The sequence below is a fragment of the Rhododendron vialii genome, chromosome 4a, assembly GCF_030253575.1.
Source record: "Rhododendron vialii isolate Sample 1 chromosome 4a, ASM3025357v1".
In the NCBI taxonomy this organism is placed as follows: Eukaryota; Viridiplantae; Streptophyta; class Magnoliopsida; order Ericales; family Ericaceae; genus Rhododendron; species Rhododendron vialii.
Genome location: NC_080560.1, coordinates 12,398,685 through 12,418,455, shown reverse-complemented (window position 1 = coordinate 12,418,455; position 19,771 = coordinate 12,398,685). Strand labels below are relative to the sequence as shown.

General features: G+C 42.2%; 1 protein-coding gene across 1 annotated transcript in view; it reads right to left on the bottom strand.

The window, feature by feature from the left end:
* Positions 1-300: 300 nt before the first annotated feature.
* The window catches only part of LOC131321799 (anthocyanidin 3-O-glucosyltransferase 2-like), a 61,484-nt gene continuing 42,013 nt past the window's right edge, over positions 301-19,771 (bottom strand). The window contains exons 2-3 of the mRNA XM_058352756.1: positions 1,910-2,815; positions 301-1,315 (exon numbers count right to left, since the gene is read on the bottom strand). Of these exons, the coding sequence (XP_058208739.1) occupies positions 707-1,315; positions 1,910-2,800 (1,500 nt within the window). The 5' untranslated portion in view covers positions 2,801-2,815 and the 3' untranslated portion in view covers positions 301-706. The remainder of the gene's footprint in view (positions 1,316-1,909; positions 2,816-19,771) is intronic.

Genomic DNA, 19,771 nt, shown 5'->3' with positions numbered 1-19,771 from the left:
CAAAGGAAAACAATAACAGAATACAAAGATCACGCCAAAATTGGAAGCCGCTTTGATGGAGACCGCCTGTCCACTTATGGATGTGGTTGGAGGACAGTGGCGGAGCCACTCTATTCCCACTGGGGCACCTGCTCCCACTGCACCTCTTTTTTTTTTTTTTTTTTTGAAATTGGTAGTTTGAGTTTACCAAATATTTAAAGCAAGACACATGTTATTAGATTAAATACTTGTTAAAATACGAATGACTTGTTTGAATTGTTGCACAAATAAGCTCCACAAAATCAATGTTTGCAATCATATCAAAGTAAAGATTCGGTGAATTTATTGAAGAGTAATACGCACATGTTCACCTAGTGTTTAAGTGCATGGGTGAACAAAATAGTACTACAAAACTTGAAAACTCTCATTTGTAACATGATGTAACAACCAACACGAAAATCATGCCGCATCACTAACGACCAACAAGTCATAGGTCAGTGGGATGTTGTTGGGAGTTGGCTATCGTCGGAGATTTTGTTTTTATAATGCCCCGGCCCCACTAATGTATATTCCTGGCTACGCCACTGTTGGAGGAAGATGAAAGTTTCCACTGACAGCTAAAGCTCAACGTTCCTTCATACGAGATTCACATATAACTAGTTTATTAGTCCCACGTGAATATATGTACGAGGAAGAGGTTGAGATATGTCCTCGAAATAGTGAATAATTAGCCACTCATGGAATGTGTATGTATGTTGTTCATGAAATCCTCGATCAGTAGTCCTATAGAATTATAGGATGACCCTCCTTCAACCATAACAACCTTGCTCATTTTGCTCATCTCCTTCACCCTCCGTTTTATTTCTTCCCCACATGCATTCCCACCCTCCATCAGTTTCCTTATCCCAATATCTATCTCCTCTGCTGTCACTAATGTAACTTTGGTAGTGTCTGACCCAAAATCCTTCTTGTAGTCCAACTTTATCTCGACAGCCAACCCTAGTTCTCTCACCAATTTGAATGCGTTCATTTGTTGTTCAGCATACATTGGCCACGTAGCCATCGGCACTCCACACCACAAGCTCTCCAACATCGAGTTCCATCCACAGTGAGACACAAAGCCTCCGACCGCCTTGTGGGACAATATAGCCACCTGTGGGGCCCACCCAATCACTTTCCCAATTTTCATCGTACGTTCTAGGAACCCTTCCGGTAGCACTTGAGTTAGGTCTTCATACTCACCTGGAAGCTCTATTTTCCCCATTTGTGGAGTCCTCCGAACCGACCACAAGAACCGGTGGCCGCTTCGCTCTAGGGCTTGTGCTATCTCCTTCAGCTGCAATGAAGGAGATCTCGTTAATAACAACAATTTAAATGCTTTTTTAGTTTTAAAATAGTGTATTTCGAAAGCTTTGTTTGGTTAACATTTTAGTTTTAGTTTTAGTTTAATTTTCAATCCTTACCCTATTTCTTTTTCCAATCATTACTCTATTTCTCAAATTATTACTTTCTCATCTCTCTCTATCTCTCTCCAATCATTACTTTTATTTTCAATCATTACTCTATTTCTCTCTCCACCCACTATCAAAACTAAATTAAACTAAACTCTCAACCAAATAAAGCCAAATTTGTGCTTTTAACCTTCTTCCCTTACCACTATATATAGCTATTTATGCAAAGTGTGGAAGGGTGAAATAAGAGGAGAAGAAGATACACATCCACAAAACAGAGTGAGATAGGCAAGATGTTTCAGAGTCTTTTCTACGTACTCTTTTTAATACTTTGGGCAACTCGCGGTCTATGACTCGTTCTTAAAAGACAAAAAAATGCAGTGTTATAGGAGTAATCAAAAAAGAAATTAAGTGTGGAAATTACTTCCTAAAATAAATAACAACGTATACCATCGACAGTGTATGACGTATATACTGACCTGATCTCCTTCAAAGCTACCCATAGTCCCAAAACACAAGAATACAACCGATGAGGGAGGCTGATTATCCAACCACTTCATGATCTCCATCGCTTCCTCCTCTTCCTCGTTTTTGTTGTTAACGAGGTGGATCAGTGGTCCCACAGGGTACACCGGCGGGACCTTATCGTTTTCCGCGAGGAACCTGACCGCACTGGATTCCAGCTCTTCAAACGTATTGACCATGATGCCCTTTGTTTCTCTCAACCTCTTGGCAATACTCATGAACCTGGACCCAAATTTCTTGTCCACAAACGGAGCAGGCAACACCTTAACCGGGACTGGGTTCACAAAACCCGGGAGTTCCACTTCCAACTCGGTATCGGAGTCGTTCAACTTGGTAAGATCGTTGTATTCCTCGGGGCTAAGGGTCTCCAAATGGAACATGACGCCTAGAACCGTGGCGTTGGAAGTGAAGAAGGCGTAGGACGGGACTCCAAACTCGGCCGCCACGTCCATCATCGGGGTGCAGAAAATGTCCACGACGAACCCGGCGATCTTGGTCGACCCGGTGGAGACCATCGTTCTCACGTGATCCCTCACGTTTTGCTTGTTCATTTTGATGAACTCGAACATGAAGTTTTCAGGGGACTTGGATTGGAGCTCTGCCGCGGCCGCCTCGTCTAGTGGGAGGTACACGAACTCTAACCGATCCTCGGCTGCCGTGAGCAGCAGCGATTGGGTGGAGGAGCTGGCCTTGGATTTGTCAAATGGACGTTTCATTATGAGGACTGTAATCGAAAGCCGGTGGTCTCGGCTGACGAGTTGTTTCGCCATCTCCACCGTTGAGACCAGGTGGCTCATCCCAGGGTCAGGTATGAACACCAGTTCCACGGTCGCTGTCGTCTTCATTTCCTAGCCAATTACTAGTTTGACTTACCAAGGATAAGATTGTGTATAGAAAAGATATGAGAGGCTCTAGCTCTATTGTGGTCTTATTAATACAGCGGAAGGTACGGGCTTATTGACATTTTTGGTCCCCCAATGTATCACTCGAGTGCCGTTTTGGCGCTCAACATATCAATTGTAACAATTTCGTCCCCAACGTTTCAATTTTGTGTTTAAATGGTCCCTGCGGTTGAAGCCGTCGCCTCTTTCCATTAAATTGGTTGGATAAATTATAAATATCACCCTTAAAGTTCATATTTGCATTACAATAAAGCCCCTATTTAATTTCTACAAGGTTTATATTTGCATTTCTTTGATTTCTGTCAACTTTTTTTTGGATTATTGATTCATTTCGACGAGAGAAATTCAAAAGGTGAAAAATCACTGTCGAAACTTTTTTTTTGAATAAATTACAAATATCACCTGGCAAAACATAAACGCCTGGCAAAACCACCTCCAATTTTTTATGGAGAAGTAAAAAAAAAAAATGCAATTTTTTTTATAGTCTAGACCACTTGAACCCACCATAGCCGCCCATTCAACTCAATGCTTAACCTTCAAACCTCGCCTTCAAATAAGGTTGAAAAAATCCCAAAGCGTAGGGCTAGGTTGTTGGTAGCATAATAAACCAGTAAGACCGGGATCGTACCACAGGGAATTTGAAGATACTTAATCGAATTGAAGTTTTTATAAGGTGGTTTGTGGCGTTAAAGACGGCCAACTTGGTTTTGCTTTGAAAGGTGGAAAGGCTAAAGCAACAAATTAGATACGAGCTTTATAAACTAAAAGAGGCAAGTCTAGGGATCGTCTAACCCTTGACTTAAGCCGTTACCGGTTCTCGATTATAACTCAGGCAAGAGTCACGACCGCGTGCTCACGCCCGGAGAATTTAGCTTTAATGACTACGTTTAACGAAAGATGTGATTAAACGGAGACGAACCAACTTGTTTTTAACATTTATCGAACACAAAGGAGGCCACGAGCCCTTGGTGAGCTGCTTGCCAAAACCGCTTGACTAAACATCTTACCAAGGAGTTAACACCCATTGTTTAGACAAAAAATGCAAGTTAAGCTCTATTCCGAAAATCATGATTTAAAGCTCGAGGACTTGAGAACCAAGTAACCACCTAAATCCTCGAGAAAAATTACCCCGAGACTTAGCCTATCGACTACTCACACATAGTTAAAGCATAAAAGAAAGCATAAAAACGAGACATGATTTTTAACCGATGAAAATGAAAACAAACTTGATATTATAAAGGATCCAAGTCGTATAAACAACTTTAATTAACGAGAAATTAACAAACGAGAACAAACTTACTTGAGTTCTAAGGAAAATACACTTGAAAAAAGCTTAAAGAGCTTTAATGGAGGAAACACTAAAGTTAATAATGTGCTTGCTACCTAAAGAAAGAGATGAAGCCCCTATTTATAGACAATGGGTTTCTCTCTCATCCAATATCTAAGAAACATACTATTAAAGGCAAGTATTCCATAAATGGAAAGTCCAAAAAGTAACATAATATCTGGCCGAAAGCTCCCCGTATGGATACAAATTATGCAAAGTATCGATACCATAACGTTATCCTGAATTGGCCATTTCCTACGTAACACACCCGTATCGATACGGTTTAAGGCCGTATCGATACGGAAGAACCTGACTTCCCATTTAACCAACGCCTATCGATACGGTTTATGGGCGTATCGATACACATAGCTTATCTTCAAAATTGAAAGCCAGCCTCCCGAACTTGACACCCAAGGCCTCAACGGCTTGCCCAACGCCTCACGCCTTCGCTCTTGGGCCTTCCTGGCAGAAGTACCACAAGGCACAGATACTTGAACTTTCTTGGGAATTAGGCTCGTGATCAAAATACGCCTTTTAAGGGGGTTTTACCTGAAACACTTAACTAACTACCTTACGAGTAAAATCACATAAAAACGACGACAATAAATGAAAACGCTTCAAGCTAGAGAACTTTTAGCACCACGATCTTACAATCTTAAGTGCTAATCACGCCCCCCAACTTTAACGTTGCTAGTCCCTAGCAACAAAGTCATAACAAAAAGGGAAAACCAACAATCCTTCCGACAAAGCTACTTAGCACCTACTCACCCCGCAGCTAATTAGTAAGAGTTAAAACAACTTAATTATCCAAAACAACTTGCAGCCGACAATTGAGCGATCAACTAAATATTGAGCAAGTTATAATCAAGTATCCAAAATGAGTGTCAAAAGACAAAAGGCAGATACGAAGCTATAACTTGCCAATTGCATTCAAAGTAACCATATCCCACAAAAAATGGTGCTCGTATTAGGCACGGGGAACAAAAATACCGTGCCTTTTAAGTGGAAAGCGCCATTAACAGAACTTACGACTACACAAATAAAAATTCCATTGCCGAAAGAAACATGCCACATACCAAATATGGTAACTATCATGCAATAAATCAAGATGGAATCAAGGCATATTCGGGATCTACTAAGGGCTTTAAAGCTTGTAATGACCTTGGTTTAATCAAAGAACGGTTCGCAAAATGAGGTGGCGGCTATATACTAGCTAGGTGCAACTACCCTTGGCCGCCACCAACTCCAACTACCAAGTCAACGGCCACATGCCGGCCTCAACAAAAACTTACTAAGCTATTAAGTTAGAATTCTACTGAACTAAAAACAATAAAGAGATAGGAAGGTGGGCTGTCAACCACCAAGCACCCCGACCAAGTATAGGGATTTCAAAACATTCCACCAACCCTACTCATCATCCATAAACACTGGTTCATCCCCAGCAAAATCATCACTGTCCGTATCTGGCTCATCTGGCGGTGGTACGTACTGCTCACTGGTTTGCCCCACTCTTCGACTCAAAACCCAATCCAACTTGTGATCTATCTTCCATTGCCTCCTTGCATTGGCTCGAGTTTCCTTCTTAATTTTCTTCAGGCATCCCATAGTGGCCACCCTTTGGCAAAAAAGCAATTTATTCCAAGTAGCCGACTTTGCATCCTTTGGTGGCAAAGTAGTCAAGTACGCCCCACGTGGGGCAGCAGCAGTGGCTGGTCGGGATTGAGAGATACTCCGCGTGAGTATGGAACTATTAATATCCCCCGGATTGAGCTTCTCACGCTCCGAAAACTTTGAAGCAGGGACCTTTTGAGCCAAACAAATAACGGTCACCAAACATGGGAAAGGCAACCTAGAATTGGTTGGGGCCTTGGCTTTGAAATCGATCATCTCCTGAAATATGACCTTCGCCCAGTCACACACCACATTCGGATTCATGAACGCGTGAATCATTCCCTTTTCGTAACTGTCCGGCTTGTTCTCCGTCCCCCTCGGATTGAAGTTGTGGTGCACTAGTTGATTGTTAAACCGATAAACATCCTTGAACTTTCCTGGCACATGATTGAGACTCATCTCCCTAGGATTTTTGTACAATTCCTGAACAATGGCCTCGTCCGCCACATACTCCTCATCCGGATAGTTCACGTCATTTGCGGGTGGTTGGCGGTAATTCAAAACCCGTGCAATAAACCCTGAAGTCACCTCAATAGGAATCTTTCCAATCTTCGATGTTACCTTAGCATCATCCTTCTTCTCATCCTCCTCGGGCGGAATCTTGATGTTTTTGTAAAATTCTATGACAAGCTTTTTGTTATAACTAGGATTAGGGGCAAGGTAGTAAGACAAACCTTGGTCACGGATGCGACGAACAAACGGATTCTCAATGCCAAGATTATCAACGTCCACATGTCGCTCATTCTTGAAACCCCGGTTACGAATTCCCTCTTCCCATTTCTTTTGAGTTGCTGCTCGCATCTCAGCCGCCGTCCTTCTTTTAGCACGGCCCAGTTGCGGATTCGCGATCATTTCCTCCTCCTCCTCTATTTCCTGCACTATCTCATCCGCTTGTTACGAAGAAGAAGCCGGAGCTTAGCCCTTACCCTTAGCAGCCACAGTTTTTGTTCTCACCATTGCACTAAAAACCTACCAAGCAGAGCAACACCCCAAACCTTGAAACAAAACACTACAAAAAACAACCCAGAATGCAGCCAGGAGCGCAAAAATTTCAACAAAAACAGGCGGCCGGTCAAAATTCACAAAACTCCAAGTTGTATAACACAAATTCAGCCTCTAAAATTCAGTACAATAATGGTAACACGACAGTGCAATTTCAGTCTCCAATCCAATCAAAATTTCAAAAATCTCGGAAAGGATTTATGGGTGATTTTAGAATTAAGGGTTAGAGTGCATGGTATAATGGTTAAAAATGATAATGCATGGCAATTTATGGTGGGTAATCAAGGGTTGAAGCTATTATAGAGAAAGAAAATGGGAAATTTCGTGTATAAAGAGAGAGGAAGTGGATTTACCTTTGTACTAGTAGGATTCGACTTGCAAACCTTAAAATCCTTTGGAATTCCTTGAAAGCTTGGAGGTTTGGTGGAAGATTATGGAGTTTTAGTGAAGATTAGAGGTAGAACATGGGAGATTTAGGGCTAGGGTTTCATGGAACTTGAATGGTTATGGAGGTTAAGAGAGAGAATGAGGCTTGGGAAGATGAAGTGATCGGCCTTGTATCAACTGCAGATTTCAATTTTAACCCACACGTATCGATACGGCCCTTAATCCGTATCGATACGGGATAACCTGTCTCCCCACGAAACAAACGCATATGGATATAGCTTTAGGCTGTATCAATACGGAGAGCTTATCTCCAGAAGTTCAGCTTTGCCACCTGATAGCCAATGCCGATGCCTAAAGCCACTTTAAAAATACACCCGGAGCCTGTAAAACCTGGAGCCAGCCCAGCAAAGCTCAAAACCAACTTCCAACCATCCACCCGAACATCCGGTTTCCTGTGGATAAGAGCGAGACGCAGACTAGACTTTATTTTAAAGGACAATGGGACTCTCTTGTGGTTTTAATCAAACAAAGATGGCCTTGTATCATTTCCTAAATATGCCATAGATTTCGAAACGATTTAAAGTAGATAACGAATATGTTTAGGCATGACATGAGATTAATACCTAACTAAGAATATAATGTGAAAAACAACGGGATATGTGTCAAACCTGCTTACAACACACTCAACACCTAATTTCTCACTCTTTCAGCATGCATACGAGTTGGACAGCACAAGTTCACCAAAAATATTTACACGAACTCTTGCCAATTAATGAACTAATGACCAAGTGCTAAGTTGCTCCATTCCACTAACTTTGTAATAACGGAAGGGTTGATCTACCAAAAATGAAAAATATGAAAAATTTAAACAAAAAGCATAAAACATAAATATCCGATTTATGTCCCTCTCCCCAACTTGAAATATGCTATGCCCTCATAGCATGGAGAATAACAGTAGGGAAAAGGAATAAAAGAGCGTACCAATGGGGGAATGTCAACCCCCTTATACCTCGACCAAGTTGGAGGTTTTTGCGTCACCGGCTCCTTTCGTCATCCGAACGGCTTTCAAGGTCGACTCCTTCGGCTCTTCCAACGGAACCACAGTTAGTCACACAGGATCATGGCCAAAACTTTATTGGACTAACAACCGCGACATGTAATCGCACCCATGCTTAGGGCTCCTGAATGCCTCAATCACTCCGACATTAGATCCAATCCACCAAGGCTAGTGTGGTAGCACGTTCACCCTGTAAAAGACTTAAGCTCGAACAACCTACTAAGAGCCAAAGGACATTAGAACCACCCGGCTCGTGGGATCCGGGCACCATCAAACATAAAAATGTACAAAGGAACACATCAAAGAACACCACCCGATCTTCACGCAATCTCACGAGTCATACTTTTTCTTCCCAAGTCTCACCGGAGAGATAAAACACGGGTGGCTATACTAGACCGTCAGATTTGTTACATCATGCCCAAAGTAAAATTCACCGATTGACCTCGCCAAGTAATTAAACTCAGCGTTCCCTATGATCGAAACAAAGCGAGACGAGACAGAGCCTAGTGCCAAAGCACGGGAATATCAAGCCGCACCCAAAGACCTAAATTGCCCCCGATAGGGACATATCTGGTGAGCATGGATCATTAACGGCAAACTACGACAAAGAAGGACTAATTAAAGTCCGATACAATGATGCGTTGGTGAAATCTCGTGGTGAGAAAATCCCGAAACATGAAAAATAAGAACAAAACATAAAAGCAGTATTTACAAATGTACAAACATACAAAATTTAATATCACAGCTCGGAGCGTCCAAGTCACAGCTGGACTCCGCCAAACAATGAAGTCCAGCGTCCCCTAAGATCGTAACCAGGCAGGCATAAGATAGAGCCAAGTGCGGTAATGGAGCATGGGAATATCAAGGCCTAACCTAAGATCTATACCGCCCCTGTTGGGGCTAATCTGGAAGATGTGAGTGGTGCACTGTGAATTACTCCTATCAGAAAAGCTAATGAAAGCCCTATGTCACTGATATTAAAATTGCCCTTACTAACCGGAGCTGGGTACACGATCCTTTTTTTAGTAGCGGCGTGCGGAGCTACATATACCCAAGTCAATGGAGGGTACCCCCTACACGGGGGCCAGGTCCGACAAACAATTAAGTTCATCGGTTACGCTTTCGCTCTCCGTGCAAATAAATGGGACACAAATCTATACCGAAGGGCCATCCGTGTAAACTGGATCGGCCAAAACTTCATCGAGCTCCCTAACTTCGAAACTACCAAGGAAAGGCTTAAGCCTTTGGCCGTTCACCTTAAAAGAGGAACCATTACTCATGCTTTCTACTTCGATCGCCCCGTGAGGGAAAATAGTTTTGACAACATAAGGACCGGCCCAACGTGAGTGCAATTTACCGGGGTGAAGATGCAAGCGAGAGTTATACAACAAAACCTTTTGACCCGGCTCAAAGTGTTGAACTACAATTTTCTGATCATGCTTAGCTTTGATCTTAGACTTGTAAGCACTAGAATGGTCATAAGCATCGTACCTCATCTCCTCGAGTTCTGTCAATTGGAGATTTCGGTGGGCACCAGCTGTAGATAGATTGAAATTGAGCTTCTTGATTGCCCAATACGCTTTATGCTCAAGCTCCACCGGCAAATGACATGCTTTCCCATAGACAAGCCGATAAGGTGACTTCCCCAAAATCGTCTTGTAAGCAGTACGGTAAGCCCATAAGGCATCGATCAAACGTGTAACGCCCCGAATTTTGGGTACGTTAAAAAGACATTTTATTCATAAAATCTAATGGAGTCTGGGCGTTAAATAAGTAATTTTATTGAAAATAAACTGAGTCAAGCTCTTTATTACAACAGAAACTTAAAAGGAGTACTCTTATTACAAACGGAAGGGAACTAAGGTTCCTAACTACAGCTTCGTCTGCTCCTCCATCTGAGCCAGCTCTTCAGCTCCAAAGGCCTCCAAGGTGTACGACTCACATTGATCATCTACAAAGTCTGACACATTATACCAGCGTCGCCACCGATATAATATGTCAGGGTCACCAAAAAAAGGCAACACCGTGAGCTACGAAAGCTCAATAGAAAAATCCTATACCCGCTAACCCATAACTAACAAACAACAAGTTATAACATCACATCGATTTCCACATGATATGTGTATACACAGCTACAAAAGACAATATCAACAACACATCCGCAATCGCTATATAACTATCGTTGGTGTCCAAGATTCTCCGAGTTTCTCCTACGTAACTCATCGTAGACCGTGTCTCCATTTTCATATACAAATCAACATTTTCCCAAAATCCGTTTGTTTAACACACCCAACCTCGGTTCCGCTGTTCCGGGTTCCCGAGTATCCTCACAATGGTTCCGCCGTCCCGGGTTCCCATTGGCACAAAAAACTTGCATTGGCTCCTCTCCGCGGATAACCAAGCCATATTACCAATGAGGCTACCACGTCCGGTCGCATTGACAATCTTCACAATGGGCTACCAAGTCCGGCCACATTGTGGTTTTCACAATCCACGCAATGGGCTACCAAGTCCGGCCACATTACGAGTTTTCATACACACAACGGGCCACCAAGTCCGGCCACGTTGCGGTTTTCACAATCCACACGATGGGCTACCACGTCCGGCCGCATCGGGGGTTTCCATACACACAATGGGCTACCAAGTCCGGCCACATTGTGGTTTCAAAACACAACTCATCATTATTCACAACCTAGGTGTCATGTTTCTACTTTCTTGATTTTCGTGTCTCGTTTCTCATGCATAGACTCCGCGGTGAGACCTTTCACATACGATATCATTCATTATACTATTCAATCTAACAAGATCATCTATTTTAAAACTACTTGACATGCTTGAATCACTTAATAACAAACATCATGCATTTCATATACTTTCAACAAAAGATAACATTATCTACTTTAAATGGCATGATTAAAGTTTCTTCCTAACGAACTTATAATTGGGTACAAGACTATATTTGGGAAAATAGGTAAAGATTAGTACTTGGGATGGAAGATAAGGATATCCTACCGTGCTTCTTGGCGGTAGTAGTCGGCTAAGAAGATTTGGTCGTCAGTTTTGGATTTCGGCGGCGTAACGGCGTCGGTTTGCTTCGAAAGGAAAAGAGTTGTACTTTCTTTTCCTAGAAACAACTTCCTAACTTAACTAAGCTACTTTAAAAGATCTAAAGGTGGTTTTGAAAGTGGTTTGGTGGTTTCTTTCAAGAACACTCAAGAACATAAGAAAACTAGAACTTTGAAAGCAAGAACTTTTGAAATTTCTAGAGAGAAGTTGGAGCAATGGTTTGAGGTGTGAGTTTGAGCTTGGAGTGAGCTTCTATTTATAGGCAAAGGCTCTCCCTCTCTCCCTCTTGGCCGGCCCCTCTCTCTCTCTCTCTCTCTATGTCACACTTTATTTCACATGTCAAGGTTTGATTGAAAGGTTGGAAGCTAAATTGGTAGGCTTGCATGGCTATGTTAGTCCTTGGATGGGATTCTTGGAAGATATGTTGCAATGGAGGAGACATGGGTACAAGATTCTTGGTTTAAACAAATGAAATTGGTACAAAGGAGGACAATGGAGTTAAGTCTTGGCTAGGAAAGAAATCACCAAAGATTGGAAGTACTTTGGAAGACTAATGTCAAAGTACACATCAAATCCATCCTCTTCTTCCTTCTTCTTTCCTTCTTCTTTCCTTCTCTCTCTCTCCCTCTCCCTCTTTCTCTCTCTCGGCCTCTCCTCTCTCCTCTCTCTCACGGCTCTCTCTCCCCTTTATCCTCTCTCTCTCTCTCTCTCTCTCTCTCTCTCTCTCTCCCATGTACTAGCTATATATGTATATATATGTATGTACTAACATGTAAGAATACAATTAAACAATAGGTACTTTTGTACAAAAGGGCAATTTAGTCTTTAAAGGGTCAAGATTTCCCCAATAAACAATTAAAAGGTACGAGTACTTTAATTAATATAATAATGTACTTTTGTACTCCCGGAAATCTTAACAAAATATTATTTTAATGGGTTAAGTACTTTGTTTGAAAGATGAGCCTATTACCCAATGGATAATAACATCCCTAACGGTTATTATCCAAAGGATAATAAGGCACGGGTACTTTAAATACTAAATTAAGTTTTTTGGAAAAGACTACATGTCCTTTTTGAAAATACACATGTGATATATATATATATATATATGTACTTACCAAATAAAATAAAGAAAGGCTTTTGTCCAATGGGTAAAGATTACCCTAATGGTTATCGTCCAATGGTCCATAGCTACTAGGGTACTTTTATTAGTAAAATAATCAAAAAGTACCTTTAAAGTAATTATAAAAGTTTATTTTTAAAAGATCATAGTACTTTGTTCAAATATTTCAAAAATCCTTTTATTATAAAGAATTGGGTTTCTTTTGTCCAATGGATAATAATTCCCCTAACATTTATCGTCCAATGGATAAAGAATAAAACTAAAACAATAAAAGAAAACAATTAAACAATTTGTAGTCTAGGGTTGAAAAGGTTCAAGATGGGCAAAACGGTCCATCTTTGGTTAGGAAAAAGTAACTAGGTGACTTCCTAGTTTGGTTACTCCATCAAGCCGGTTAGAAGCTAACTAGGCTTGCTAGGTAGGGCTTAAAGTTCAAGAAACGATTCTTGAGGGGCTAAAGTGTAATTAGAGTTTCTAGTCGAGGAATGCGGTGATACGAACTACTAGGAATCAAATAAGAAAGTCAACGAGTAATTAAGAGAAATTAAGAAATTTCAAATAACAACGAGATTTTTATTGAATGAAAAATCGGAGTTGTTACACCAAAAAGTCTAACTATGACGAAAACAAGAAATCAAATAGCCACTCAAGAGAAAATAAGTAATTTAAATAAAATTCAAATATTTAACGAAAATTTTTATTGACCAAAATTGAGGGGCGTTACAAAACGTGTTGACCAATTCTTACGGGTAGGATTAACCATCTTCTCCAAGATGTTCTTTATCTCCCGATTTGCCAACTCTGCCTGGCCATTGGTTTGCAGATGATAAGCCGTTGAAACTTTGTGCACGATGGAGTACTTCTTCATAAGTGCCAAAATTGACCGGTTGCAAAAATGAGACCCTTGATCGCTGATTATAGCCCTTGGCATCCCAAATCTTGATAAAATGTTGTCCCTCAGAAATTCAACCACAACAGAATGATCGTTCGTGCGTGTAGGAATTGCCTCTACCCATTTGGAAACGTAGTCGACCGCCAACAAGATGTAGAGGTACCCAAAGGACGATTGGAATGGCCCCATAAAGTCGATTCCCCAACAGTCGAAAACTTCAATGATTAAAATGGGTGTAAGCGACATCTCATTGCGTTGTGTCACACACCCCAAAAGTTGACACCGAGCACAACCTCGGCAAAAGGCAAATGTGTCCTTGTACAAATTTGGCCAATAAAACCCGCTTTGTAAAATCTTCGCGGCGGTCTTCTTAAACGAGAAGTGGCCGCCGCAAGCTTCCGTATGGCAAAATTTGATCACACTCTGTTGTTCGGCGTTGGGCACACACCGTCAGACGAGTTGGTCGGCACAATACTTGAAAAGGTACGGGTCGTCAAAGGAGAACCATTTCACCTCCGCCAAAAATCGACGTTTCTCATGCATAGTCCAATAAGCGGGCATCAAGCCGGTAACCAAGTAATTCACAATATCGACGTACCAAGGAACAGAGGAGATTGCAAATAGTTGCTCATCAGGGAAGGAGTCACCAATTGGAATGTGAGAAGTGTGATCTTCAAACTCCAATCTAGACAAATGGTCGGCCACCACATTCTCGACGCCCTTCTTGTCTTTAATTGTAAGGTCAAACTCTTGTAAGAGTAAAATCCACTGAATCAACCTTGCCTTGGCATCTTGCTTTGTGAAAAGGTATTTGAGGGCGGAATGATCGGTGTAAACAATGATTGGAGCTCCCACTAAGTAAGAACGAAACTTATCTAATGCAAAGACTATGGCAAGTAACTCCTTCTCTGTAGTTAAATAGTTCATTTGGGCCTCGTTGAGTGTCTTGCTCGCATAATAAATAACATACGGCTCTTTCCCTTTGCGTTGGCCCAAAACGGCCCCGACGGCGTAATCACTGGCGTCACACATAAGCTCAAATGGTAACTCCCAATCCGGAGACCGCACGATAGGTGGTGAGGTAAGATTGGACTTTAACTTGGCGAAGGCGGCTTCACACGCCGGTGTCCACTCAAACGGCACATCCTTGGCGAGCAAAGGGCACAACGGCCGAGCAATGGCACTGAAATCCTTTATGAACCGCCGATAGAAACCGGCATGCCCCAAAATGGAACGAATGTCCTTCAAGCACTTTGGAGTAGGTAGATTACCAATCAAATCGATCTTAGCTCTATCGACTTCAATGCCCTTGGAGGATACAATGTGGCCAAGAACAATGCCTTCGGTCACCATAAAGTGACACTTTTCCCAATTGAGCACTAAGTTCTTTTCCTCGCATCGGGCTAACACTAACCCCAAATTGGTAAGACAAACCTCAAAAGAATCGCCGAACACTGAAAAGTCATCCATGAACACCTCCATAATCTTCTCCACTATGTCACTGAAAAGTCCCATAATACACCGAGAGAAAGTACCGGGGGCGTTGTAAAGCCCGAACGACATACGACGATAAGCAAAGGTCCCGAATGGGCACGTGAACGTTGTCCTCTCGTGGTCTTCCAAAGCCACCTCAATTTGGTTATAGCCTGAGTACCCGTCTAGGAAACAATAGAACTGGGGACCGGCCACCCTTTCCAAAATTTGATCAATGAAGGGAAGAGGAAAATGATCCTTTCTGGTGCTAGCATTCAACTTCCGGTAATCAATGCACACCCTCCAACCGGTTTGAACATGTGTTGGGATTAATTCATCCTTGTCATTTCGCACAATCGTCACCCCGGACTTCTTAGGTACCACTTGAATCGGGCTAACCCACTGAGAATCAGCAATCGGGTAAATGATGCCTATGTCCAATAACTTGAGCATTTCTGCTCGTATGACATCCTTCATGATCGGGTTCAACCGCCGTTGAGGTTGGCGAGATGGCTTGATGTCATCTTTAAGATAGATGTGGTGGGAGCAAAGGGATGCATCTATTCCTTTAATGTCGGCGATGGACCACCCTAAAGCCTTGGAATGCTTCCGTAATTTCGCTAGCAATTGGCACTCTTGAAGATCGGTAAGGGCGGAAGAGATCACCACCGGGTATGTTCGGCCATTGCCAAGATAAGCATACTTGAGAGTGTCCGGTAGTGGTTTGAGCTCGAGTGGCGGGGGTTCCACGCTAGACAGAATGGCCCGCTTCACAATAGGAGGCAACTCCTCGAATTTTGGGATCCATGGATTGATACCACACACTGCCTCCTCATCCAATAAAGAGCACAAATATGCAACTTCGGGGGCATCAAGAAAATCGGCCTCGGCAGAAGTAAGTGCTAATTCCAACTCGTCCTTGCAAACGAACTTATCAACATGGTCTTGAACGAGGGCATCGATCCTGCTAACTCTGCATACATCCTCATCATCCCCCATTTGGCTCCCAATAGCTTGCATGGGAGATTCCCCATTTGGCGTCGTTGGTTGCAATGGTGCCGAAAATGGTGGTAAACTTAGCGTCACCGGCGGCTCCACTTGAGCATTGTCCACGGTCTTCCCGCTCCTCAAAGGAATAATGGCCTTGGCCTGCTCGGGGAAATTCACCGAAGAGCTACCAAGTAAATTTTGACCTTGAGGGTTTGCCAAAGGTTAAGTAGGAAGCTTCCCTTTCTCTTGTTGTAGAATGCCAATTGACGTAGTCAACTTGCCCATTTGATTCCTTATATCGTTCAAAGCTTGAGCGGTTTGCTCGTTGGTAGTAGTTTGCATTTGACAAAACGCATTCATGGTGTCCTCCAAAGATCTCTGCGGAGGCGGTGCATGCTGTGATTGAAACTAGTTTTGCCCGTGAAATTGATTGAGCGGTATGAAACCTGGTGGTCCTTGAATTATAGGAAAACGGGGCGGGCCTTGAAGCTGAGGTTGCCGCCAAGTTTGATTCTGAACGGGAGGAGGAGCTTGAGACGTTGATGAAGTGCCTGATTCATTTTGATTACCCCAACGGAAGGCCGGATTGGACCGCAACCCTGGATTGTAAGTATTGGAATATGGATCCCAACGTTGATTCAAAGCACAAACTTCTTCCGTGGGAAGTTGACTATAATGGTGTCGGAGGGTGGGAATGGTATGGCAATTGTCATTTGAATGGCCCCCAATCTCACAAATGACACACACTTCCTCTACTTGTCGAACTTCCTTGACGTCTTTCACTTGGACCGCGTCCAATTTCATTCTGTCCAGCTTCATTGATAACTCGTCTAACCTGGTCTCGAAACCATTCTGCTCGCTTACTGAAAACTTGCCGGAGCCACTTGGGCCTTGGTTTCTCATTGCTTGATCGCCCGGATCTATATATTGCCAAGTTTGAGCCTTCTCTGCTAAAGCGTCTAAAAATTCCCAAGCGGCATCGGGATTCTTCCCCATAAAATCACTGTTTCCCATCGTATCCAAAAGCTGCTTGGCATTATGATCGCAACCCAAATAGAAGTAGTTAATGACAAAGTACATGGGAAGATTATGGTGCGGAATAGGTGCAAGCAAATCCTTGTAACACTCCCAATACTTGTAAAAGACCTCCTCATCTTTTTGCTTGAAATTCTGAATTTGGTCCATGAGAAGCTTAGTTCGGCTAACCGGGAAAATTTTTGTAGTGAACACATCCTGCACTTCCCTCCAAGTCCGCAGAGATTGGGGCTTTAACGAATTAAACCATTGCTTGGCCTTGTCTTTTAGCGAAAAAGGAAACAACTTCAGGCGAGCTTGGTCTAATTGCCCTAGTCCATTCACAAATGTGCCAACGGTAGTCTCGAATTCCCGAATATGAGCATACGAAGTTCACGCCCCCGAAATTCAGGTACAACCCGATGGTATTCTGGCTTGAAAGCAAAAGCGTTCGCTTCAGTGCAGTTTGGAATCACTATTGGAGACACATGCGGACCTCTTTCTGGAGTTAGGTAGTCACGCAAAGTACGAGCTGCCGATTGATCTGCCATTGGCCTTAGCGGAGGTGATAACTCGCGGGGTGGAGAATATGCTGGAATGGTTCTACGAACCCGTGGAGGTGAAGCTGACCTATGCAACCGATTTGAGAAAGGGCTACGATAGACTTTTAGCATATGCCCTGCAAAGGTTGATTAAGTAAACTAGAAGGGCTATGCCGCTGCCTCGTTCACAAACAGTCTCGTGGGGTTATGCCACCTCCACGACTATATATATAAGCAATAAAAACAGTAAAAAGGCAATTGATGCTCAAATTAGCTTCGTTAAACCTCAAGTCGAATTGGTGGCTCAGTTAGAGGTATCCGCTAAGTTGAGTTCAATTTACTCAAAATGAAAAATAAACGGAGTACTTATAGTGGTTTGTCGATCCTCCAAATAAGCTATATAAAGAATTTCCCTGGCAACGGCGCCAAAAATGCTTAACCTTCAAACCTCGCCTTTAAATAAGGTTGAGAAAAACCCCAAGCGTAGGGCTAGGTCGTCGGTAGCATAATAAACCGGTAAGACCGGGATTGTACCACAGGGAATTCGAAGATAGCTTAATCGGATTGAAGGTTTTATAAAGTGGTTTGTGGCGTTAAAGATGGCCAACTTGGTTTTGCTTTGAAAGGTGGAAAGGCTAAAGCAACAAATTAGATATGAGCTTTATAAACTAAAGAGGCAAGTCTAGGGATCGTCTAACCCTTGACTTAAGCCATTACCGGTTCTCGATTATAACTCAGGCAAGAGTCACGACCGCGTGCTCACGCCCGGAGAATTTAGCTTTAATGACTACGTTTAACGAAAGATGTGATTAAACGGAGACGAACCAACTTGTTTTTGATATTTATCGAACACAAAGGAGGCCACGAGCCCTCGGTGAGCTACTTGCCAAGACCGCTTGACTAAACATCTTACCAAGGAGTTAATACTCCTTGTTTAGACAAAAAATGCAAGTTAAGCTATATTCTGAAAATCATGATTTAAAGCTCGAGGACTTGAGAACCAAGGAAAGATTACCCCGAGACTTAGCCTATCGACTACTCATACATAGTTAAAGCATAAAAGAAAGCATAAAAACGAGACATGATTTTTAACCGATGAAAATGAAAACAAACTTGATATTATAAAGGATCCAAGTCGTACGAACAACTTTAATTAACGAGAAATTAACAAACGAGAACAAACTTACTTGAGTTCTAAGGAAAATACACTTGAAAAAAGCTTAAAGAGCTTTAATGGAGGAAACACTAAAGTTAATAATGTGCTAGCTACCAAAAGAGAGAGATGAAGCCCCTATTTATACACAATGGGTTTCTCTCTCATCAAATATCTAAGAAACATACTATTAAAGGCAAGTATTCCATAAATGGAAAGTCCAAAAAGTAACAAAATATCTGGCCGAAAGCTCCCCGTATGGATACAAATTATGCAAAGTATCGATACCATAACGTTATCCTGAATTGGCCATTTCCTACGTAACACACCCATATCGATACGGTTTAAGGTCATATCGATACGGAAGAACCTGACTTCCCATTTAACCAACGCGTATCGATATGGTTTATGGGCGTATCGATATGCAGAGCTTATCTTCAGAATTGAAAGCCAGCCTCCCGAACTTGACACCTGATGTTATGGCCTAGCATTTTTATTTATGTTATTACTTATTTTGGGTATTTATTATTTGGGTGTTATGGTTGGGTCCTAATTAATTATTTTGCACTTTCTATGGGTAATATTGACACAATTGTAATCTTTGGAGTATGAGATTGATTTTGGGTAAAACAGCGGTACTGGATGGTAATTCTGTTAGTTTTTATGAGGTTGGATCAGATTATTAGTAGATATATTTTTGCTATTTACTTACCTAAACTCTAATTAACTAATTAGCTATAATTATGGATTTATGTGATTAGTGGGTAGTTTATAACGTGTACGGGTAGAGATGCAAATATAGAGGGTTTAAGGTTATATTAAGAGAACTTGGTTATATTAAAAGAACTCCTGACGTTTGAGAGAGAGAAGCAGCCGCACTTTGAAGGGAAGTTTTTCTTGGAATTCTTTTGAGGTAATAGTACTCCATCTCTCTCATTTCTGTTCATCTACCTTTTCTCATAGCAATTGGGTCCATGGATTGGAGACTATTATGGAGTTAATTTTATTTTATATTGAGAGAGAGAGAGCCCGATAGATGTTGGCAGATTGTCGTGTGTGCTTTGTGTGTGCGACGTGGTGCGGGGTGATGTGTGTGCGTTGGTGCTGTGGATGGTAATTTTGGAGAGGGAGAGAGAGATCTCGGCAGTTGGGTGCATGTGCAATCTTGGAGTATATTGGAAAGATGAACATGTTTTTGTGTTATTGGCAGGAACATA